This window comes from Hetaerina americana, unplaced genomic scaffold (genome assembly GCF_022747635.1).
Source record: "Hetaerina americana unplaced genomic scaffold, ioHetAmer1.1.p SCAF_5, whole genome shotgun sequence".
In the NCBI taxonomy this organism is placed as follows: domain Eukaryota; kingdom Metazoa; phylum Arthropoda; class Insecta; order Odonata; family Calopterygidae; genus Hetaerina; species Hetaerina americana.
Genome location: NW_027287095.1, coordinates 90,490,421 through 90,515,653, shown reverse-complemented (window position 1 = coordinate 90,515,653; position 25,233 = coordinate 90,490,421). Strand labels below are relative to the sequence as shown.

The 25,233-nt window shown below is 41.7% G+C and overlaps 1 protein-coding gene across 1 annotated transcript in view; it reads right to left on the bottom strand.

Moving 5' to 3' along the window:
• LOC139694164 (ionotropic receptor 93a-like) overlaps nucleotides 1–25,233 on the bottom strand; it is a 38,637-nt gene that overhangs the window by 11,864 nt on the left and 1,540 nt on the right. Inside the window, exons 4-12 of the mRNA XM_071592593.1 lie at nucleotides 21,164–21,290; nucleotides 20,985–21,090; nucleotides 20,687–20,896; nucleotides 19,307–19,504; nucleotides 11,556–11,662; nucleotides 9,083–9,224; nucleotides 6,224–6,379; nucleotides 4,424–4,628; nucleotides 1,200–1,444 (exon numbers count right to left, since the gene is read on the bottom strand). Of these exons, the coding sequence (XP_071448694.1) occupies nucleotides 1,200–1,444; nucleotides 4,424–4,628; nucleotides 6,224–6,379; nucleotides 9,083–9,224; nucleotides 11,556–11,662; nucleotides 19,307–19,504; nucleotides 20,687–20,896; nucleotides 20,985–21,090; nucleotides 21,164–21,290 (1,496 nt within the window). The remainder of the gene's footprint in view (nucleotides 1–1,199; nucleotides 1,445–4,423; nucleotides 4,629–6,223; nucleotides 6,380–9,082; nucleotides 9,225–11,555; nucleotides 11,663–19,306; nucleotides 19,505–20,686; nucleotides 20,897–20,984; nucleotides 21,091–21,163; nucleotides 21,291–25,233) is intronic.

The window sequence follows — 25,233 nt, the reverse complement described above, 5'->3', positions numbered from 1 at the left end:
ATGCATTAGGCCTACCAATGTCGTAGCTTCAGAAGAAATACTTTTGATATGTTTACGGAAGTGTAGTCAGTGTCAAAGATGACACTTGAATTTTTTTGAGTTGTGACTGCTGGAATTATCTGATTATATTTGAGATTATCATATGCTATGAGTGATTTACGGAGAGTGAAAGAAAGGATTTTTGTTTTAGCAGGATTTATTTTCAGGAACCAATTATCGGACCATTCAGCAAAGGCGTTGAAGGTGTTCTACAGGCTAGGGATGTCGTCGATGGTATCTAATTGCTTGAAAATTTTGCAGTCATCTACGTGGAGGAGAATTTCGCATGATGCAGTTGCGACTGTTTTCAACTTGGTCATCTACGTACAATGCAAATAACAATGGACCAAGGGCACTCCATTGGGGAATACCAGATGTTACAGGGACAAGAGAAGAGTGAGCACGATCAATAACCAAAAGTTGCTGCCTGTTTGTTAATAATGAAGTCAAAATTTTCAGAAACTTACTATGAATGTCGAAGCGATTCTCTGGTTTGAAAAATAGCAATTGGTGATTAATTTCATGGAAAGCTTAAGCAAAATGACTTAGCAGACGTCCAATTGAAATGGGCGCTCGAAGGCCTGAATGCAGTAGTGTTAAAGAGATGAAAGGTTGCTTAATGTCGACGATCCAGGAAGAAAATTATGTAGCTCTTCAGAAATGAAGGGAAGAGTGAAAGATATGTCTTGAGTGGATAATACGTACACCCACCGACAGTTGACAAAAGGGAGATTGTCCGGTGACACTCAACGAAAGATGTTGTTTACCAGATTTGAATAATGTGAAACCCGTACCTATACTTTCCAGATTGCGTGGAAATATCCCACTAGGAAACAAAGGTTGAAAAGAATGGATGAAGGGGTGGTCATAGCAGAAGCAGTATTTCTCAGCAGCATAGCACCGAGCTGATAAAAGCCAGCTAAACAGGTGGTCTTAATTGAGTTGATCAGCTCAAGCCATTCATCCGGGGAAGTGATGAGAGAGAAAGTGGGAACAAATGCATTTTAAACGGAAGTTTGAAATATCCATACGATGCTTAGCCATGAAAGTTGCTTGGGAAAATATTTTTGGATTACCATTTAATTGAGCTATAGACTCCGATCAAAGGTTTTCTTTTCTGAAGAGGGGTATTATGGGAGAGGGATGCGCGGTGTCCTTGCCTTCAGACTGGCGCCGTCCACCGCCTCGTCGACGATTCCGAGGGATATCTTCTCTCCGCTGACGGCGTCTCCGCTGCTCAGCGCCTCCCGGAGTTCCTCGAGGCTGGAGACGGTGGAGGAGACCGTGGGGAAGGTCAGGAAGGCCACCAGGTTACCGCAGTACGTCGTCATCACAACTATCACGACCAGCCACCACGTGCCGATGACTATCCGTCCGCTGTCAGCCATTGGCACCTGGATGCCACCTGCCGGGCGCCCACGCGGCCCAGAAGGGCCACGGATTAGCCAAGTGCGAGGACTCTCGGTTGCGTGTGTTGGCCAGCGAGTCTATTTATCGGGAGGGGTTTTACCGTGATTCTACTGAAGAAATTGAGCAAATAACAAAGATTCCAATGCCTAGCGAACAAGCCGTCTCTTCGGTTAAGATGGAGGTCTTGTCGTGTTTTAATAGAGGAACATCTTAAATGGTGTGTCCCAAAAGTAGTAGGACTTATTTTTTCCCGGATATAGGTCCGGACGGTTTCTCTGGCTGGATTCGATGGATGGGAGTCTCAGGAAAGGTTGGAGTATGGTGGTAGTAAGCTCCCAGTCTTTTTAGAGTGCAGATCGTTCGTCTGCGAAACCCCTATAACGCGACGTCGTTACGCTCCGTCATGAACCGGTTATTAGAACAGCGCCACGCCCCAAATTTTGTGTAAAACTGAGAAAAACTGGAAAAGAGACTCATCGTATGCTCAAGGGGGCTTATGGTGATAACGTCATGGGTATATCGGGTGTTTTTGAGTGGCACAAGTTGTTTCGGGATGCTAGAGAAGATGTTGAAGATGCCGAACGTTCAGGACGCCCTTCGACCTCAAAAAGTGATGAAAATCTTGCGAGAGGGCAGACTTTGTTGTACGGGGATCGCAAATTGAGTGCTCGCATGGTTTCCGATGAACTTGATCTCCCTAAAATTGATCAGCATCTACTTGTGAGCGAAAACATGGGAATGAGAAAGGTGTGTGCGAAGTTGGTGCCGCGAGTGCTCTCGGATGAACAAAAGTAAACTCACACTCCGATCTGCCAAGAGCTTCTCGACGATGTCTCAGCCACCCTACATCCCTGACGTTGCCCTACCAGACTTCTTCCGCCGCCTCAAATCCGGGCTGAGAGGACGTCATTACGGCTCGGTGGAAGCGTTTCAAAAAGGCCGTGACGAGGGAGCTTAGCAGCACGCCGGGCGCCGCCTTCCAGAAGGCGTACGAGGTGCGGAGGCGTGTGGACACGCAAGGGTGCTACTTCAAAGACTTGAGTGAACGTATCAATTCTGGCAATCAATTTTTTATAATCGACCCAGTCCAACTACTTTTGGGGCAGACCTTGTAAACCTCCGCTATTTCCTCCACATAGGATGAAAGAACCTTCGGGGCAGGTGGTCAACAAAATTCTTTTTTTCATTAGTCGTAAAATTTCGCTAGTAAGTTTATGCTAGTAAAAATGTGAGGGATCAAGCCAATTATCAATAGCTTACAATATTTTTTGTTGCTCAAAGTGTACAGTACTTTAAAAAACTATGCCCAGAACACAACGGCTTTCATCGCCTGTTAATTATAGAAATGAGAACTCCCGACCACTTGGGGTGCCGGAGGTCGAGCAAAAAAGAACGCCCTCGGAAGTCGACGGCCATTTTGAGTGGTCTTTAAAAGCGTAGTGTGACACTCTGAATCGACTATCGTAAGTGATGCCGTTGTTTTAGTGATGGAGAAAATGATTTCGTAGTACTACGGGCGAGACGTCTGGTGGCGGGAAAAATCAACCCATGGCGCCCAGAATTCGTGCGAACTAATCGAGTTAGCGCGAAATCTGGCAAAACAAGTCGAGGAGGTGTTGACCTCGAATATTAGCACTTCTTATGAATACGTCGACTAAAACTACTTGTAAAGGACATTTTTCAATCTGAATCCAAGTAATCGCCATTTCTCGGTACTGATACCATTACGGCGTATTGCCCACTTGGTATCATCAACAGTTGCAGTGTGTTGTCGATGTTGTACAAGTCTGCCTGCTGAGATACATCTTTGGACATTAAAAGTTTCATCTATGAATGAAGACTTGACCTCGAGAACATTTCATTGATCCTTGTGGTCGTCGCAATACAATTCTCTAACTCCCTGTGGGGTCCCAAACGGCGACAACCAATGATGCAATTCCATCAGAGTATCATTTGCGACAGGCCAATCCGACTGGCGTTCGGTTCACTTGAAGATCGTTTCTTTGGGCCCCTCGGTCAGCGCGAGTACTTGATTGGTTCCTCGACATTCCCGCGATGACAGCGAGTACCTCCCTAACCATGATGTGGAGGGATATCGCCGAATCAGCACGTCGTCCCTCAAGTACTTTATCAATAGACAACCGCGTCTCGTAATACATCTTCTAGTTCCGTTGTTCGGTATATATTTAGGGCAAGTAGTACATAGTCCTTGATCTGTAAATATTGCTTATTTCTCTTCGAGAAGAAAGAATCGATGAATGGGATGATAAAAGCAAATATTTCGTTCAGCGGAATGTCACGGAGAATGCGTGTCGCGCCTTCAAACAAACATCGCAACCATTTGGGAAGCAATGGAGGGAGAGAGAGAGAGAACCAAGGGAACGCGGTGAGGGGGGTGGGGACTTCACCGGAGAGTAGGAATATCGCCCCATTCAACTCGTCCAACAAGGGGTGGGCATCTTGCGTGGTGAGGGAATAAAGGGATAATTACGAGTTTTTCCACAAATTACAGAAAGAGGTGGACTACTTTCCTCCCCACTTACTATTGGAGGCGACTATCACACCTTATAATTAGTTAAATATTAAAGAATGTGTACGGTAAAAATAAAGATAAACACACTAGATGACTTCCAAGTACTTTGAAAATTAAGAGTATGAAGGCAAAGAAATCCATGGTTGATAAAAACAAAGCGTAGGAAGTGGCATCGGGGAATGGTAAAAAGTTATAGTAAGTACATGTATTTAAGAAATAGCGGCACCTAATCTAGAGAAATCCATTGCCACTTCTGTTGCATGGGTTTTCAACTATAGCATGTGAAAGTTGACCCGCAAGATATTATAATCGAACTCTAGGGTTTACTTTTTTTATCTTTTATTATGTCTGCCTTAAGATCATTTATAAAAAAATAGTAAATGATCCCATTTTGGGGAGTATCATTGGCGTTAAATGGCAGCATACGAAGAAGATACTTACCCTGCTGTAGCAATGCTCCGTAAACATACCACAGGCACTTCCACACCTTATCGAAGACGGTCAGTTTGACACCCCCCGGGAGTCTTCTTCTCGTGATCTTGCCCTTGCGTCTTAAGCCGTGGAACTCATAGTAGGGAGTAAGGTGGTGCACCCAGTAGAGCACGGGCCCCATCACCAGGATGGACAACGCGATGCAGAACCAGGTCTGGGAAGGAGAGAGAGACGAACTTCGATTGCTCCCCACGAATGGAGGGAACCGATTCCAACTGAGACAAAAGTAAAGTCGCAGCTTTAATCTTATGACGGTTAGATTGAAAATTAAACCGGCCAATGATTTTGTAATTGAGTACCGTTTTGTATGAAAAAGACAACTGCTAAAAATAAATTTGAGGCCTGAAATATATTCTGTTAATTGCCGGCGCCATCTTGTAACACGCGAACACAGGCATCGACAAAGATACACATCGCGTGAAATCATGGAAAAGTATAGTCTCTGTTTTGCTAATTGAAAATTATTGAATATAGCGATAATTCTGACGGTCGTACAATGTGAGTAGGATATTATTAGTTGCAAGTTCCCTGGACTGTAATAATCCACCACGACCGATATACCCCAGTCATTAGTTTAAAATACAATCCTCGCCATAATGAATAGTGTAACATTTTATATTGTTGTTTCAAACTACCCAAACAATTCTCTTGCAGCAAAACACAACCCAACAGCCTACCCTAAAACAGGCCTATCTCCCTCACTCCGTCCAGCATCCCTATCTATTATTTCTGCCCGGTCCTCGTTTTTCCAACATTCTCCCCTCTAATACAGTCTTCAACATCCCATTGCCGATCAATATGCTTTTCATTCATTTTTCCTGCCTCCGTATGATTTCTCCCAAAAAAACCCTCTCCTCGCCCGCCACTTACTCATTTGTTTTCCTTTTCGTCTATTTCACCTTCTCCACACCCACGTTTCAAAAGCCTCCAATCTACGCCTATCATTCTGCTACACTGTTTTCGCGCCGTATATAACCACATCCCTTATCTATGATTTAACGAGCCTTCCATTAATATCCGTCCCTGTCATCAACTCCCTCCTCCTTAGGATAGCTTCTTTGCCTAATGATATTCTTATCCTTATGCCCCTACTGCTTGGACCATTTTAGTCTAAAACACTTCCGAGATACGTAAATTGTTCCACCTGCTCTAGTTTTTGCCCTCCTATTTTAATCTCTATCTTAGCCTTTTTCTTTCTAGAAAATCGCATAACCTTTGTTTTATTAATAATTATTCTCATCCCGTATCTATTGCGCTGAATTTCCTATTCACTCCGCAATGCTCGCAACCCCTTGGGCTGACTGACAAACCTAAGCTTGATCATCAGCAAAACTAATGTTACGAATCTCCCTCTATTCCTACCTCCAGTTCTGCCAATGCTCCTTGAATCATTTCCTCCACAAGTTTTAGAAACTTTTTCTTTCTCCCCAGCATGCCTCTTCTCGCATCCAGATGGTAATTGGCCTCAAATTATGGAAGCGATATATATCATACGTTCCAGTTTCGAAGTCATATGCTCCGATTTGGCGGACTAACCTAATTCAGATCCGAACGGATAATTTAAAAAATGTACAGAAACTCGTGCATCGACGACATATCGCTGCGTATCGACGACATACAATATCATGTCGACAATATCGCGTTTTGCTGGCGGATATTACTGGCTTGGGCATTTCAATCTGATCCTTAAATCGTCGACACGGATGGTGATGTTGGCTGTGGGGATTGGGGGGGGGGGAGTTTGCTTACGTCAGAGGCGAAGGGCGCCATGAAGATGAGCGCTCGGCTGAGCACCTGCGGCCGAGAAGTGAGGAAGGCGTGCCTCTCGACCCCAAGAGGTGCCGTCGCCTCGACTAGGGCCCTGAGGCGGGCGGAGGCCACGAACGCCCCCGCGCCGAGCACCGCCTGTGCGGGGTAAGAGAGGAGGAGCGGCGTCAGAGGGCATTCGCGAGTCCACCGTCTCGGCAGACGCAGGGCGGCGGGAGAGGACCCCTTCCAATCGGAATGGCACCTCAACACCAAATGCCTCGCCTTCCCCGTGGTGCTGCACTCGCCCCCTCACTAGAACCAACGATCAATCGCTCAAGATGCCCTCTGCATCGCTTGGGTACGTACATCCGTTGAATCCCTTAATGAGACGAATAATTGGAACGGCTTCCGAAAATATTGCGTGCGAGTATACAAAGACATGCTCTCCACACGCCCACTGTCGATGGATCTATCAGAAAGGGGATGTTCGTTAGTGTAGGAAAATTGGCGAACATTTAGGGAGACAATGCAACGGCCTCGACAATTTCAATCTATTGAAATTAATTCTTTCTGGGAAATGTGGAAAAAATTAGGAAAAATGTGATGCTACATAAAATATACTAATAAAATTACACCGAACTTTTTTCGTGTTATTTGGGACAAAAAATATTTTTGCAGATCAAGATTCAAATTAGTAAGACCTGACGCTTTCCCGGCGTATTTGCTTCATGAAGTTTTAAACTGTGCAAAATTAATTTAAATAAATTAAATTAGGATTTCGTAAAAATCACATTTTAAGGAAATAATTTACTTGATTTTTAATATATATTTAACACCTCCCCTTTAATGCTTAATAACTATAACTATTAACATCCCTAATGCAGTCATTAACTAGCCATGCTATATTATTTCAAATATAATATTTATGCAACAAGCGAGAATAAATTTCGAACATCTCATGGATTCCCAAATTATTTTATGGCGCGAGAATCATACAAATCTCAAAACTACAGAAATAAATGCAATTCATTGCGATAGGTATTGACTTTTTTTTTATTCAAGAAGTCTTGTGCACCTCATGGAGAATTATTGTTAACCCTGGTAGAAAATAATATGTTATACCATGAAAAATCTATCGCCATTTAGTGCATTTCAAAGTATCAGTACAATTTTATGACTAGTATTATGCACTACAGAACTAGGACTAATAATAATGACGCAATTGATAATAAAATAGATAACGGGATTAATCATTTTGCGTCAAAGTTCTGAAAGATACAAAATCGTTCCCAAGATGTGAAATTATTGGAACTGGCCGTCACCCTAGATGCTGACATTGCTTGTAATTCCTCAGCTCGTTCTCTAAGTAATTTTCTGCCGGTCATTGAGTTCAATCCATTTAAATAATTGCTTTCATGAAAAAGTTTCATGTTTTGCAGAAAAAATGGTAAAATGGGAAATGTTAATGACACGTCCATAAGCGTCAGGATATCGCCTCCGTGATTTCATAATGCACGGTCACTCAGTAGGAGTTTCCGGCGTTTGGTTGAGAATGGTCTCGCCGCCACGTAATCTTTCTTCTGCGCTTCGAGTGTCTTCATTTAGAGTTGGGGGCATGCAAGGTTTTTATTCAAAAAGTATCGGTGACAATGTTTTACTGACGTGTGCGTGAATTGCTGAATTCAGACCATCAATGGAGTGTGCGCATGGACAGATCGTACATTGGCATTGATACAAGATGTCAGTGCACACACTATTATCACTGAAAATAAGGTGATGCGAAAGATTGCGCTAAACTCTCGTCCTCCCGAAGGTCTTTTGACAGACGAAAAAAGCAAAGGCGATTGTCTGTTTTCGAAGACTTTCTGCAACGACATCTCGACGATTCCCCAACCCCCGTACAGTAGTCCCCCCGACCTGGCAACAGCAGACTTCTATTTCCTATTCCCAAAAGTTCCATGGGACCCTAAGTCAAGCCGTCAAAGAAGCTTGCACGCGTGCCCTTATCCGGAATCCGCATACCAGGGAACCTTCGAGTCGTGGAAAAGCAGCAAGGGCAAAAATGTGTAAAAGTACGCTGGTAAGTGATTGATGCTAGTTTTTATGGGTCTTTTATACCTCTGCTCAGGTGCTCTCTGATTGGTCAATTAATTATCTATCTTCTCGGGTGATCTCTGATTGGACAATTTTTAAACGGTCTCCGTGGGTGCTCTATGATTGCCTGTTTGAGTTATCTGGTTGAAGACGCGTTTCCAGGCGCTGCTCTCTTCTACATTGAAGTTGTTATTGCATTTCTTACGGGTTTCTTCGTATGGCTTCCCGAATGAGTCGCGGGAAGTAACAGCCTTCTTTCCAAGATCACCCGAGCGGAGTTTTAAAAGACGGAGAAAAGCCAGCATCGATCAATCCTGGCCTGGACTATTAATTTAGTCGAGCGTACGACGTCCGTGCCGAAGCGAATGCGTAGGGGCGCTCTCGTACGCGTGTGTCAACGAATCGGTCTGTCTGGAGAGGAAGGCTAGGTAGGTGTTCCCGCTGTAGGTTTCTGCAGGGTGCGGTCAACTGCCTCTCCTTGTATGCGTAAAAACAGTGTGATTGAGGCAATGAATCATATATTTTCATCGGAAGCGAAATTCAACTGTCATTTCACCCTCGAAAACGAACACTGCCTCAGCACTTACCGAAAGAGGCACCAGTCTTCGGCGAATCAGGGAACACCTTGGAAAGAAGTAGGATTGCAAAAGGCAGGTGTGCCTTCATGGGATTAGGGAGTGCGTCGAAAATTCGTGAAAATCTCGAGAAATGGTTAAAATCGATGGAAAATCTCAATCTCGTGTGAGCATGCATTGTAATGGTTACCTCTTTGCGGCGCACCACCTCAACGACGTGCTCGGAAATCAAGGAGTGGTTTTCCGGTTTCTGAGAAAACGTAGGAAAGGCCTGCTTCTTGGCGTCGAAGTAGATTCCGTTTCCCCTGGTTTTCTCGTAAAGGAGCGTGTAGCTGAAATGGAAGAATGGATGCGAATTCAACGGTTGGCACAAGTACACACTAGGCAAGAGGCCATCGAATAGCTTACTCTCTTTTGGTTCTCTTTACAATCTCAGTGCAACTCCAAATCACGACGACATGCAAAGCCCATTTTACAAAGGACGATAAAACAAATGAAACGGAAGTATTGGATTAGTTGTACAAATGTGGATGGCGATTTAACACCCCCTGCCACACTTCCTTGCGAAGCACTGCGGAACACAGTGTATAGATGTAAATGGATTTCAATGCAACAATTTCAGAGTGTAAAAAATCATTCGCCCCCCCCCCGGGATTCGAACCCGGATCCCTAAATGCCTGGTCGACTGCTTTACTCAGTTAAGCTATCGAGGCGTCCTCTTTATCTCTGAAATTGTTGCATTGAAATGCATATTAGCGGATGACTCCGTTAACAAAAGTCAATGTTGCGGCATCTCCCGCAGTTTTTTGGAATTTGTAAATGGATTTGTTCGGTTTATCGATTTCGGATGCAGTGACATGGAATAAATGAGTTACGGTGAGCCGAGGGCAACTATCTAATCATGGATAAGAATATTTACCGACTCCCTATTATACTATTGCACCGCAGGCCATCGCAAGAAAGTGTGGCACGGGGTGTTAGGTCACCAGCCATTCTACTTCTACTCCACTTACTCCAAAAACACCTGGAAGCCCGTATGAACACACAGGGTACAAGGGAAGGGGATGAAAGAACTCGCCATTCATGCATGCAACATCTGTAACCCGCATTACAACTATTATGCTGTTAGTGACCACTCCACTGACTGCACAATGAGAAAACAAAAAAGGAATTCCATTGAAAAGAACGATATAGCATGCAACGCAGTCACCAACTTCCACTCATGCAGGACTGACAATTCACAAATGAAATTGGATCATTTACACGGCACCCGGACCACCCATCCCAAGGGGGGGGGGTGGCTTACCGACGTGCGCGTCAAGTGCTGAATTCAGCTGACCGTCGTTTAAGGGTTCGCAAATATCACATTGGCATTGATAAGGCAGTTGCAGTGCACACCATTATCACTGAAAATTTGGCGTTGCGGAAGATCTGCGCAAAATTCGTTCTCCCGAAGGTCTTGACGGATGACCAAAAGAGCAGAGTCGAGTGCCTGCTCGTAAATACCTCCTACAACGACATCGCGACGATTCCCCAACTCTCTTACAGTCCCCCAGCAGACTACTATTTCCTATTCCCTATAAAAGTGAAATCCTCCCTCTAAGGACAACACCATGGGACCCTAAGTGCCGTCAAAGAAACTTGCACACGCGAACCCTTAAGGACCTTCCAGAAATCGCCTATCAGGTGGCCTTCGAGTGATGGAAAAGCCGCAGGTAAAAGTGTGTCGACGCTCAAGGGGAGAGAGTACTCTGAAGAATTTTGAGAGGAATTGTAACAATATCTGGAATAAATCTATTTTTCCGATACTTTTACACAAATCATGTAATGCGCTGGAAAAACTAATGCTTGAATCTATTCGTTCAGCAGTCTATTTTCTCTCCTTGTGTTTGGTGACAGTTGTCTGTCCTGCCTATGTTATTGGAGGTCTTAGTTATATCTTAAATGTTAGATGCAACACCACACGGTTGGTATTTTTTCAGTTTTAATTCTGCTTCAACTCTTCGCAGGTCCAAGGGTTTCAATCCCCGATCTTGTATTGAACGTGTGACGCTTTTTGATTCTCCGTGGGAATATTTTGTGAACTTGTCGGCCCTTCTCTGTCCATTTTTCAATTCTGAAGACAGTGTTTTTTTTAGGAGAACGCCGCAAGCTCGCCGTATCTCTATGTTGGGTTTTACTGAATAAAAATACTATCTCTACTTCACTTTTTCATCGCTACATTTCCCAACTATTGTAATATCCGTGTGTTGATTTGTATTATTCAATACAGAGCAAATGACAGCATTTGGGAGTGAATGATTGGCATTGCAGCAAAATGTTGCGGAGCCGATTCACATGGATTGAATGGAAATGCCATTGGGATTTCAACTTCGCTGATAACGAGCTTAGATTCGGGCTTTGGAATAACGGTAAAACTTGCGTTCTGTTCTTTATGGGCCAATATTCAATTAAGTATGAGAAACGCCGACAACATTTTAAACTTATTACTAACGGAAAACACGGTTAGATTCACATTTTACTATTCCCATTAGTGTGGCATCGTAAACAGGAATGATTAACTATAAGTGGCTCATGGTTTGTGCATCTCAGACGATTGCGCAATTTCTTAATTCTAATCAAGCTCTAGCATATTGTAAATACATCAGGAAAACATTACTCACCTGAAATTCAAATTCCTCGCCAATTCGTCCAGTATTTCAAACGCCAATCCTTTACGGTCAACAATACTGCCAGAGTCGTTGAGGTAGAGGACATTCCAAGGAGGATGCTGTAATGACACGCGTAACCTGTGTACCAAGGAAGTTCGTAGCGCATACGAAATTTATTGAATTCCGTGAAGGGCACACTTGAGCGGTTAAGCGCCCAAAGAAGACGCCATTTCGAAAAATGAACAAAGATTTGGAGCAAGAAAAGCTTTCAGGTACATTAAAATGGGCAACATTGTTGGTAATAGATTTTCATGGAAATTGAGATAAAGAGTCCCTCTATTTTTTATTATTATTGTGGTGCATACCATATTTAGCTCGATGCCATAAATGTTTTGTTTTTATTATTATTGGTTTTATACCGCCTCAGGTAGATTTTGGACGGACACGGAATCAACAACCACACGCCGTATTCTCATTCTATGTCCAAGCTCGCTGGCCTAATGCCGTTACCATATAATTCCTCTGCATATTTTTTCCGTCTCTCTTCAATCATTCTTGGTTCAAAGATAATTTGTGTATCTTTGCTGGTTTTCACGGCTTTTCCCTTCTTGCTTCACAACATTCCTTTCACCATCCTCTACAGTACACCGTTTTAATCCTTCCTTTGTAAACTTTCCATATCCTTGCCATCACGCCTCTTTCGCTCTATTCGTCTCCCGTCTCAGTTATTATTCTACTCTTTGTACATTCTTCTCTCCGACCAAGGTTTTACATTCTTCCATTTCCTCCCCTTATCTATCTTCCTAACCATCTCCTCCGCGAACCATGGTCCCCTTGTCCTTTTCCCATTTACGATTCCTATAGTTTCTTTTGCGGCTTTCGATATCCCTTTTTTGATGTATTCCCCTTTTTCCTCGATCGAACTCTGCTCTTTATCCTCATCCGTGATTTTCTCTGCAGTCTGCTTTAGAGAAAATCACGGATGTTGTCCGTGATTGTCAATCCAGTTAATTTTACTACATTCCATTTCCTAACCCACCGTCCCTTCCTTATCTTTTTGAAACGGACGCCACACTTTTTAGCAATTAAATTGTTGTCAGAGTCCGCATCCGCTCCTGGGAAGCTGTGTAAAATGATCACGCTGCTCCTGAACCTATGCCTAACCATGATATGATCTAACTGATACCTTTCTGAGTCACCTGGCATACGCCTTTTGTGGTGTTTAAACTAGGTGTTGGTGATGACTAACCCCTGTCTCCTGCAGAACTCAACTGCTTTCTCCCCGCGGTCATTCCTCGTGCCTAAACCGTAGTCCCCCACCTCATCACATCTCTTCCTTCGCCTAACGTCGCATTCCAATCCCCCATCACTATCAAATATTTCCCTGCAGGAACACACGCGATTATGTCCTCTAAGTGATAGTATATCCTATCGACTTCTTCCTCCTTATGATTGCTTGGTGGCATGTACATATATCTGAACAATAACCAAGTTCGTCCATTCGGATCTCTACTGGTAATATTCTATCAGTTGCTTGCTCTATGTCGACTACGCTTTTTTCTACTTTTTTATTCTATATAACGGCAAGCCCTCTTTGGCTCTCGTCCCCACCGCTGTACATTACTTCGTAACTATCACTCCAGTAACCCCAGTTTACAAATTCCAGCTCAGGATTTCAAGTGTAGGGAGAATTTGAAAGAAAGATCTCTACTAAAAAAATGTGTATATAGTATTTGTAAATTCCCCGGATAAGGTCCTTAGCAATAGGATTAATTTTCTTGTAAATCTATACGGGAAATTCACCCTGTGTAAAAGTGATTGTTCTAATATTTTGAATGCATGTCAGATCACTGGCGAGGGATTAACTTTCCCCGTAAATAATCACACCTATCTCAATATTCCCCTCATATTGACTTTTACAGTGGTGTAATAAACCCTTTACGGCTTAAGGAAATATTATTTAATATAGTCGTCTTAGAAAAGGCCGCAAGAAGCTCAAATTATCCTTTTCATGAATGTTATAAGAAATTAATTCCAAGGGCAGAAAAACTAATTACCATAAACCTCAGCCAAAATCTTAAAAACCAAAACCTAGAATAGGGTTCGGTCCCTAGTAGCCCCTTGATAAACCCCGTTAAAGACCCGTTATAACCGAGTTCCCAGGTCATATGGGCACGAAACTGTCCCGTTCGCATAGCGCGCTTCTTTTAGTTTTCTTGCTTCTGACTTCTACATTTACGCGTTACCAGGAAGATCGCTGCATGGTCTTCCGCCGTGCCTCGCCGTGCGAGGCCACCTGCTCCGAATTCGATCTTCGTCTCAAGTTTCCAGTTATTTCGTCATCAACAAAAGGTTCCCCTCGCACGCCTCAGGCGTGGAATATTCATTTCGGACGTGGCAAGAATGCAGCTAAGATATATTCCGTTTCTTCACTCGTGCTACTGACATTAAGGGCCAATGTCAGCGGTAAAGTCTCCCATTTTGAAGCGATCTGAAGCATCGGCGAAGGAAGTGAGCGGTGTCACCCAGGGGCCGGATCACAGATTGTCATAAGACGATATATTTCCCATTATTTTTGTGGTGGACGAGGCATGCAGTGGAACCTCGCTTGACGAGCACCTCGCACAGCGAGTAATTCGCATAACGAGCAAAACTATTGGTCCCGGAAACGACTCACTTCAGTTGCACAAAACGAGTGACGTGGATAGGAGAATTCCCGAATTCATTAAAAGATTGCTACTGTAGTTTGTCTCTAGCATTCGATCCGCTAGCATCTTAGCGTCGCTAGTGACTACATTTTTCCAAACGTGTGTTTACGAAACGAAAAAATTACTATGAATATGTTTAATATTCATATTAATTTTTTCGTGCAAAGTTTCATTATATTTTGTTCATTGTTTTAGCAATGACCCCGGAGAAAAATCCATAAGTAGGAAGCTATAAAAGAGTTTAAAGTAACGGAAGAAATGAAAACTAAAATAATTGAAAATCGGGGACAATGTGTGAGCGTGGCTGATCTAGTACGCACATCCACAATCGGTGGACATCAACGATTGGCCTCTTCTTCAAGAACACAGACAAGACTAAGGAGAGTTAGATGCTTCAAATAGCACAGTGGCGAGAGTATCCACACAACGGTTACGTATTCTCAGTGATGTTGAAATGTTGTTTCTCATATGGATAAACAAAAAGCAATTGCAATACGACACCATTAACGTGAAAAGCAGCAAGATATGAGTCAAAGGCGGCAGAGTATTTCATCGGTGACTTCAAAAAGCAAGTGGATTCTGAGGGTGTCCGGCCCGAAACGGTTTTTGGTTCTGATGAGACAGGTCTCCAATGGAAGAAGATACCGAAGCGAACCTAAATTTATGGACGCAACAGTAAAAGAGAATACATTGCCTGGCCACAAGCCAATGACAGACCGTCTCACGCTGCTATTTTGTGCAAATGCAAGCAGCGATTTAAAAATCAAACCCATGCCTGTGTACCATTCAGAATATCCACGAGCCTTCAAGATGTTTCAAGTCCAAAACAGCAGGTTAAATGTGTTGTGTAAGTCACGGGTGTGATGTTTGCAGGCATACGATGCATCGTGCCATGCGCACGAGGCATCGCCCCAATGAGGCAGCGGCAATGCCTCGCCATACATTTATTTTACGATCATCCCGAGTCGCATTTTTACCAAATGTTGAAACGCCGGCAAAAACAAATGTCTCTTGGCAACTTCAAAGTAAAAATAATTAGAGAATTTTCAAAAATAATATACAATTTATCGCGATCTCTTTTTGCTTTTATAAATCGAGTTCGCATTCCAGTTTACTTCATTCCGAGGTTGAAAGAAAGGTGAACGAGATCCGCGATCCAAAACAATGTGCGCATCATTTTCTTTGAATTAACCTCGTACATAAGTTTTCTCAGTATGGAACGCATTATCGTATTTTACATTAATTTATATGCAATTACTTATTCCACTTTACTAGAAAGATCGTGGAATGGATTGTGCTCGTATCATGGGGTTCCACCGCATTCTATCGCCGTACAACAAACTAAGTAACCCGAGCAGCGTGATTCCTGTGTCCATCGGTTTTAAAATATCTACATGTCTATCTGCTGCGTCACCAGATCCACGAGCACCACCCCGCCGCGCCATTACGGGCGAAATATAGATTCAGAAGATCTCGATCCACTGGTCGCTCGTACCCACATGAAGTCAACACGCCTCACAGTCCATCTGATGGACAGTAGAATATGCTCTGTTACGTTTCCATGAAGACTTCGATTCTTTTTCAAATTCGTACCCGGAAACTAATGCTCTCGCTTAGTCAATCATTCAGATTGATTGGGTAATATTCCGACCAACGCCTGCTTTGATCACGGCCAAGCACCGTCGATCCGGAAACAAGGTTATTGACCCCAAAGATTCGGACCATTTTCTCCCCCGAACTCACGTGGAATGTGGCCACCAGGATATGCTTCCTTCGAAATCCGTGGTGGGTGTGGGGGAAGAAGTGGTCCCAGGAGACGAGGCCCACCCTGGGGTTCCAGCTGGCGACGACAGACACGCTGGGCACCTCCCCGGCTGCCAGGCCCCACGACTCCACGGCCGCCACACGCCACTCCAGGGAATCGGATGGCCGCCGGCAACACGCCCGCGGCGTCTGCCCATCGCCCAACGCCTCCTCACCTCCGATGCTCTCCTGTCACAACGCAATGACGTCCCGAGATGATTTCGTTCTTTCCCGCAAGCGGCCGACGGCATACAAGGCTTGAATATTATAAGTATCGGCGACAATATCATCCTGACGTGTGCGTGAAGTGCTGAATTCAGCTGACCGTCGGTTAAGTGTGCGCATTTTGGCATTGATAAGACAGTGACAGCGCACACAGCATTATATCACTGAAAATAAGGTGATGCGAAAGATTGCGCTAAACTCTCGTCCTCCCGAAGGTCTTTGGACGGACGACCAAAAGAGCAGAGTCATGAGTGTCTGCTTGGAAAGACTTTCTGCAGCGTCATCGCGACGACTCCCCAACCCCATTACAGTCCTGAATTGGCCCAGCAGACTACTGTTTCCTATTTAAGTGAAATCTTTCCTCAAAGGACACCACCATGGGACCCTAAGTGCCTTCAAAGAAGCTGCACGCGTAACCTTAAGGGTACTCTTAAGGGTAACCGTAAGGGGATTTCCCGAATTTAACGCTAAACTTCACAGCGTAGCGTTGCTCGACAGAGCGCTCCATGCTGGCGCGACGGCACCACAAACAATCACACGTCACGAAAATCAACCTGTCTCAACGCATGCCCGGAGGCGACAGAACTATGGTGGTGTCCTAGCACCCCCCGCCACACGCCCTTGCGGCGGCTTGCGGGGTATTCAGTACATGTAGATGTAGATGAACTAAAGTGCGCCTGAGTGGTGGGGGACCCCTCTACCGAACCGACTGATCGGACCCCCATCCACTGCTCCGTTGAGGCTACAGGAAACCAGTCCCGATACTTATTGAACGGACACTGTATTTTTTTAATAGTAATCTCTGAAAAATTTGTCGCGTGAAATGTGTCTATAGATGCACGTGAAGTTTTCAAGTGAAGAGGTGACCTCCTCCGAGCACAAGTTTTTGGTGAGTTGTGCTGAACATAATGAATTGAATTAACTTGATTCGATGTTTCTATTTCTGCCTCCACCCTGACACTATTAGAGCTAGCCAGCTGACACTATTAGAGCTAGCCAGCTGGACTTAATCTTGAGAGGGGTTAAAATCAATGTGAATGCGGTCTTAAAAATATCGGAAATATCCAGAAACGTGTTTTCCAGTGATGTGCCTACGCACATGAATATCTTAGAATTCAAAACGAGAAAATCGCCTTCATTTTCGCAAAACTCTCTCCGATTCATTGTGTGTATCTATATTTGTGTAATGCTTGCGTAACATATCAAAGGTGTGACACACGTAATTGTAATGTTCTATAAAAGGGACAGTCATTATTTTACGTGAAAATGTAATGTCACAACATCTTTCCCCGGAGGACAATGTAAGAATTCGAGCTCTGTTGCAGGATTGCGGTCAAACTGGCGTGTTTATCCTCTGTCTGGATTTGATCGTTGGCGGTGGTCGTCAGGTGGAATGTCCGCCGAGATGAAAAATATCGTCAATGCGTTCACGCTATGTATTACGAAATTAGGAGTGAACAGCGCTCTCCCGCATCGTTAACCTTCGGCGACGACTAAATGCTTTGCTCCTTTGACGCCGGAGAGGTGTCTGACGCATACCAGTGTTAAAGGCGTCGACGGGGAATGAATACATTATACTCTTTATTTAGTTTATTCAGCTTACGTCACCCGTGGTAACTGGGGAAACCTTAAAACATGTTTACAATACAAAATTATTGCAAGAGTGTTCATTTTCGCTGGTTAGGCCTAATTTAGAATATGCTGCTAGGATGTGGGATCCTCACGAAGTTGGATTGATTGCCGAATTGGATCGCCTGCAGCGTAGAAGAGCTTGATTTGTGAACTGTTTTTATGATAAACTGAGAAAAATTATTAGAGGAACTAGGCTGGGAATCACTCGCGGAGAAAAGGTTAAACTACAGTTTAAATCTCTTGCATAAATTGGAAGGTTGTCTTTGGCAGTGATGGTGGAAATGTATTATGGCCCTTATTGTACTTCGGTAGGAGAGATCATGTAAATAAAAGAAGAGAGATTAAGAGTAGAACAGATAGATTTAAGATGTCATTTTTTCCACGAACAATAATTGATCGGAATAGCATCATCCAACCGCGGTAGAGGTTAAAAAGTATTCGGGTCAAAATTAGTCGGATTCACCCACTGTCACTCACCCTAGCGGTGACTAGCAGGGTATCAAAACATACAAAATACAAATAACTTGGCTCCTTACCTTGGTTCAACTTTATGTACATGATCGTGCTCGGACAAATTGTAATTGCTACCCAAGGACAGCTCTAGGGATAATCAGAACGAAAAAACCTTCAAGATTGCACATTAATGGGTGGGTTTTTAAAAAAATTAAAAATATGAAAGTTAAAAATATATAGATAAAGTAAGCTAGGCAAATGCCTAGTAATATAAAATTTATATAATTTCATCAATTAGTCACCAAAAAATACAAACCAAATTTTGTTTCGATATTACCTACAATTTATTAGACGATAGCCTAGACGGTAAACTTGGCTGGCACTTGGTTTGTTTAAATGGGGGAAGGTAAAAACAAAGTGACAAGTAAGGGGGGGTAAGCATAGGGAGGACACAGACACACTAGGTCACTTGGGTGTGTTTTGGAAACAGTGACCCAATTGTACCTCAATCACACACGAACAATGCAAAATTGATAAATAAGGAAACAAACTGACAGTCACTCGATCACTAGGGTGTGTTGAGGAATAACAGTCACTCTCGTGTATCGCATTCACACACACACGCACTCAGGGTGTGCAAGAACATCTCTAATGCCAGAGACCCACTGTACCCACACAGGAATGAAAAACAAATTGAAATAAAAATTAAAAAAAGACCCAAGTTCACGTTTTCAGTCGCTCAATCACTCGCGTGTGTTAGACCTTTGTGAGTCGCACTCAACCACTCGTTCAGGGTTTACAAGGATTCCTCCAATGCCATACGACCTCGTAGACCAATAAATCACAAATATTTATGTTCCAAAGCATTATCGCCATGAAAAAATTCCATAATGCTTAAACAATGATGATCTCAAAATTAGTTTCACCAGATCAAATACTTACCTTTAAATACGATAGCAGTGCATTGCGTTGATCCTTGGGAGTGGGTTTCAAAGCCTCCCACTCCTCTTCAGAAACCTTACTATAGAGCTCATTCTCTGTGTCTTTCAGCTGCTTCAAGCTATTCGCCAACGCGAATATCAGCTGGCCCGCTTCTTGAAGGAGTAGATTATTCACCTCGTTTAGCCCTTTTTCTTTAACCTGTGAAGACGTCATTTGAGTTTTAGGCAAATCATCAAGTCGATTTCATACATCATGTCCCCGTAGATATGGCTGAGCCTCTAGTAAATGATCTTCGTGAATCCTACGTGGGATGAATCGAATAAAATCGTTGCTTTCCCGGAATTTCCCCGAACTGAAAAGTGGCAAATTATCATTGGGACCCCCCCACCCAATTTTTTCTCAATTGAAACAATATTTTTCTCCGTAGATTCGGCCTAAAGAATCTAATTTATCTGAAAATGCATGAAATATTTCAAAGAAGCGCCATATAAAGACATGTGTTACAATGGCTTACTGGTGTTAATCCACTGCGTTTTCATAGTTTCTTTCTGCTCCTTAACTGATGTGAATACACTATGGGACTGAGCCTATATCATAAATTCATTACCGCAGAAACACAAAGACATAAGAGACATAACACAATTTAACAGACAAATTAAAACATTTCTCTGCAAGAAAAATTATTACAGTGTGTCTGAATGTATTAATGATATGTTTGTCCTTCATATGTGTTCCTATCCCTTTTCCTTACATCTGCATCCATGTGGATGAATATATTATCGACATATGGCAGGTTTTCCTGGTTGAATGTGTGCAATATATATATAATATATATGGGTCGCTGTAGCGGTAGTCCGGGGGGTAGACCGTTGGACTGCTGACCGGAGGGGCCCGGATTCGATTCCCAGGCAAGGCAATCTGGGCACCTGCAGCTCGACCCAAGAGCTACATGATTTTTCGAATACCACATCATCCTGGGAAACCATAACCGGCACAAAGAAATAAACTGGCCTCCCTACCCTGTTGTGTGAATTTCACATACAGTCGGGCTTAGTACACTAGGTGTACTCTACCATCACCTACCAAACACCTGCATCGGAGAAGGAGCTGAGCAAGATCGCAAAAAATGATTTTTTGAAGTGCTTCGAGGATTAGAAAAAACGTTGGCACAAGTGCATAATATCCATTGGGGATTACTTTGAAGGGGACAAAATAGATATTCATGAATAAATAATTTTTGAAAAAACACAAAAATAGCAATACTTTTTCATTAGACCTCGTATGCCTCTCTTGTGAGATGCTATAGAGATGAATGTGGGAGATTCGAGTGTATCAGGATGGCAGAATGAGAGCTTATTTTTGAAATATTCAACAACTCACAGATATGTAGTTTCCCCAATTTACAGCCAAGTGATGCATGTTCTCATTCTGCCTAGGTGCCCTTGACTCAGGCACCCTTTGTGTTGAGTAGACAAAGGCAACATTCCCTCCTTCAATTACCAATGGTGCATAAGAAGTTATATTTTTTTTCAGATCTTCCAGATAAAACAGCCACTGGTTGTGAGTGTGCACCAAACCCATATGTTGAGCCTAAAGAATGAAAAAGCAGAATTTTTAACTTTGGCGGACATCTTATAGCATTTACTAGGTACTTATTGTTAGATGTGAATATAGTTACCACTTGCAAAGCTATCGCCATATTTTCTGGTTTCAAAAAACCTATAAAATTTGCGAGTTTCCTGGAGGCCTTGAAATTCTTAAAGAACTGTGTGAGTTGTGTTTGACTGGAAAAATAATTTAATAATTATCATAACGATTTTTAGGAAACTAAACTGCAACCATACTGGATGCTCTTACATTGTGTTGTCTCTTTCAGTTTCATCCACCCTGAAGATGCCAGTTGACATTGAGGGCACCACTTGGCCATCACCGTTAGATACCTCCTTGGACAGAACTTTCACGATTCTATCTATCAAGGAGGAACCTGAAGATAAAGCGTGAAAAAAAGATAATGTGCTAGATTCTTAGAGATTACATATGGGAACACTGAAGCTCAGCATGATTTATACCATGGAGTAAATGACAGCATGATAATGGCTTTCATCCTTGTTTAAATGATGAATTTAAAATCTGACCACTTGCAGCATATATATTTCTGTGCTGGCATCAAATTTATGATTCCATGATGTTTTTTCCTTTGAAATGTAATTCTGTTGCATGCAGAATAGGCAAAAGTCCGTAAAAGGATATGGCTATGGAATCTTTTGAGAAAAATAGCCTAACTAGAACAAGAAGGCCTTACCCCCCATCGAAATACTACCTTTGGAGAGTACAACAATCAGCTCAGAGTGTGTGTGTATGCCCATATATACGCACACATTCAAACACGAAAAACCCACCATATGGAGAACAAATGTTCATTCACATGGATACAGACATTAGGAAAATGGATAGGAATACCAGGTCCCAATCAAGGAAATATTTTTTCACTTGTGATCTGCTCGATTCTGCCTTCCTCATCTCTCCTGTGTATGTTTTTTATGTGTTCCTATTTATTTTCCTTATGTCTGTATCCTTGTGAATGAATATTTATTGCAATATGGTGGGTTTTTCCAGGATGAATGTGTATTTGGCCAATGTGGCTCGTCTCCTTCTTCTGGTTATGCGTGCCACAAAATGCATAGTTTTTATCCTTTATGATGCAATATGATTGCTTTCCTTACTGTCCTTGCCTCTTGTATCATTGTCCACTTCTCCTTTGGTGGGTGAAACAGCTTCCCAACACCATCTCTTGGCCAAAGAATTGGGGCAATTGGTTGCATTAAGCCCCAGCAGATATCCATGTAAATTATGTTTCCTTGATGGCTCAAGTGGTTAGAGCATCAGCCCAGAAAGTCAAAAGATAAATAGTTCAAGTCCCAGTCAAGGAAATATTTTTGCACTAGTGATCTGCTAGATAACGCCTTTCCCACCTCTCCTATGTTTGTTCTTTATATGTGTTCCTATCCCTTTTCCTTATATCTATTTCCATGTGAATGTATATATATATATATATATATATATATATATATATATATATATATATACATTCATATATGTGTGTGTATATATATATATATATATATATATATATATATATATATATATATATATATATATATACACATATATGAATGTATATATATATATATATATATATATATATATATATATATATATATATATATATATACACATATATGAATGTATATATATATATATATATATATATATATATATACACACATATGAATGTATATATATATATATATATATATATATATATATATATATATATATATATATACATTCATATATGTGTGTATGTATATATATATATATATATATATATATATATATATATACACACATATATGAATGAGGGAAGGTTGTCCATAATCTCCGGTACTGTTCAACGTACATGTGGAGGATATGTTTAAAGAGGCATGGAGGTAGGAATTAAAGTGGGCGGGGAATTCATAAAATCAGTTAGGTTTGTTAGGCCAAGCTTTAGTTTGCCAGTCAGCCAAAGGGTTGCAAGCATTGCTGAGTGAATTGGAAATTCAGAGCAATAGATATGGGGGGGTGAGAGCAAGTGTAAATAAAACAAAGGTAATGTGGTTATCCAGAAAGAGAAATGGTAAGCATAAAATTAAAATAGGAGGGTAAAAACTAGAGCATGTGGAACAGTTTACGAATCTCTGAAGTTTTTTGGATGAAAATGGTCAAATTAATTAGAAGAATTGCTTTTGGCAAAGGACTTCCACAATGAGGAGAGATTTGATGAGAGGGAAAGTTAGTAAGAAAATTAAGAAAAGGCTTGTCAAAACTTTGACATGGAGCATAGTTCTGTATGGTGCAGAAACATGATCACTGAAGCAGGATAATAGAAGTAGATTGGAGGCTTTGGATTTGAATTTGATTGAGTCTTCCACTGGCGATTAATTGCATTCTGCTGGTATCCCAATCAGTATTTCCTCTCTCTCATGTGCATATAGCATGTTGGGCTGAATAGGTATGTCAGAGTCTTATTTTGAGACTTTTTCATGGGTTCTGAGGGGATATCATCAACCCTCAGTGCCCTGTTTGCCCTTAAGTGAGTTTGCCCTACCCCTGACTTCAGAGTGAAATTCAGACTAAGGGATGAAGTCTCCTATCTCATCGCTATCCAAAGTATCCCCTTCTTTCAGTATTCTTGCAAGCATTTTCTTCATAAATTTTCTCCAAATGCTCTTTCCATCTCAATACACAGAAAGGGTTATTATACAACACTTCTCAGAGACAAGTTGACAATTGACTTATTGGATTTGGATAAAATTGGTAGAATATGTTGGCCTTTTTTTGGAAGAAAATATGAATTTCAAAGCATTTTACAAAATTCAGAAAAATCTTTTTTTCAAAATACCAGATTTTCATAATATTATATCTCTGAGTAGAATCACTGTAGCAAAAGATATTTCACAGTTTCTCAATCTAAACATAATACAAAATTTAATCATGTCCCCTGAAACTGTTTTCAATAAGTTACTGTATGAAAAATTCTATGTTAAACTGTAAAATGCTTGAACATTCAAAGTGCTTTTCTTTTACCCATTTTATATAAAATCTTATAATGTAAAACACATCATATGAAAAATTTTGGAGGGGTGTTTTTCATTAAGTAAGAAATTTCTTTTTTAATTGATTGGCAATATTTTTCAGCGCAGCCTTACAAGATTTGTATAAAAAGTCCATCGGTTAAGTGTGCCCATGATCACAGATGGTATTGGCATTGATATGATGGCAGTGCACACCATTATCACTCAAAATTTGGCGATGCAAAAGATCTGTACTAAATCTATCCCAAAGGTCTTGATGGACGACCAAGAGTAGAGTTGAGTGTATGCTAGCGAAGACCTGCGACAGCATTGCAACGATTCCCCAACCCCTTTACAGTCCCCTCTACTTTGCACCAACAGACCATTTCCTATTCAAAAAAGAGAAATCATTCCTCCAAAGGCACCACCACCATGGGACCATAAAGTACTGTCAAAGAAGTTTGCCTGCGTACCCTTGAGGACCTTCGGGAATCTGCTTACCAGGAAGCCTTGGAAAAGCCCAAAAAGTGTGTCGACTCTCGAAGGTTGTACTTAGAAGAATTTTGAAGCATTGTAGCAATATCTGATATGAATCCATTTTGCCACAAATTTTCCTGATACTATAAACTATGATTTAACTATGATTTATGATTTATAAACTATAAACTATTTTACTATAAACTATGATTTAACATATACCTCAGAGACAGGGTAAACAGACAATGGATGGGTCTCTCTCAATTCAAGCATAAAGAGCCAAATTTAAATTTGGTTTCAAAAAATTTAAATAAATTATTTAGACATACTTCAGTTTTTTTTATGCTTAAACTTTCAGTGTTCCTTGCATTTGATTTTGCTCATTTTTCTCATATTTTTTTCAAAGAAAATCTATTTAGGATTTGAAAGAATTGCAGAGTTGTTATCCTTCTAATTAGTCAATGCTGTATCATTATTTGCAGTAATAAATATCAGTAGTATCAATCAGTAGTTATATGTATTTTATTCACCTCCTGCTACATACTTGCAACCAAGTTTTGCTGAGATGAAAAACTTATTGCTTTGCCTGCAATCAATTGGATAGCATGGGAATGAAGAGGGAATGGAGCACCTGCCTTAGAAAATGCAACCCAACACATATATGCACAAATAACATTGTGAACTGGTGGCTTTCAATCCTACTTAGGGGTAATATAGATATATGAGCTTATGTGGCATAAACTGATGATTTAAATTTCGTTCTGGAGTAGCACCAAGGACCTAGGCAACACATCAGCCACAAATTTACTCATCTTATAAAATAAAAGTGAAAAA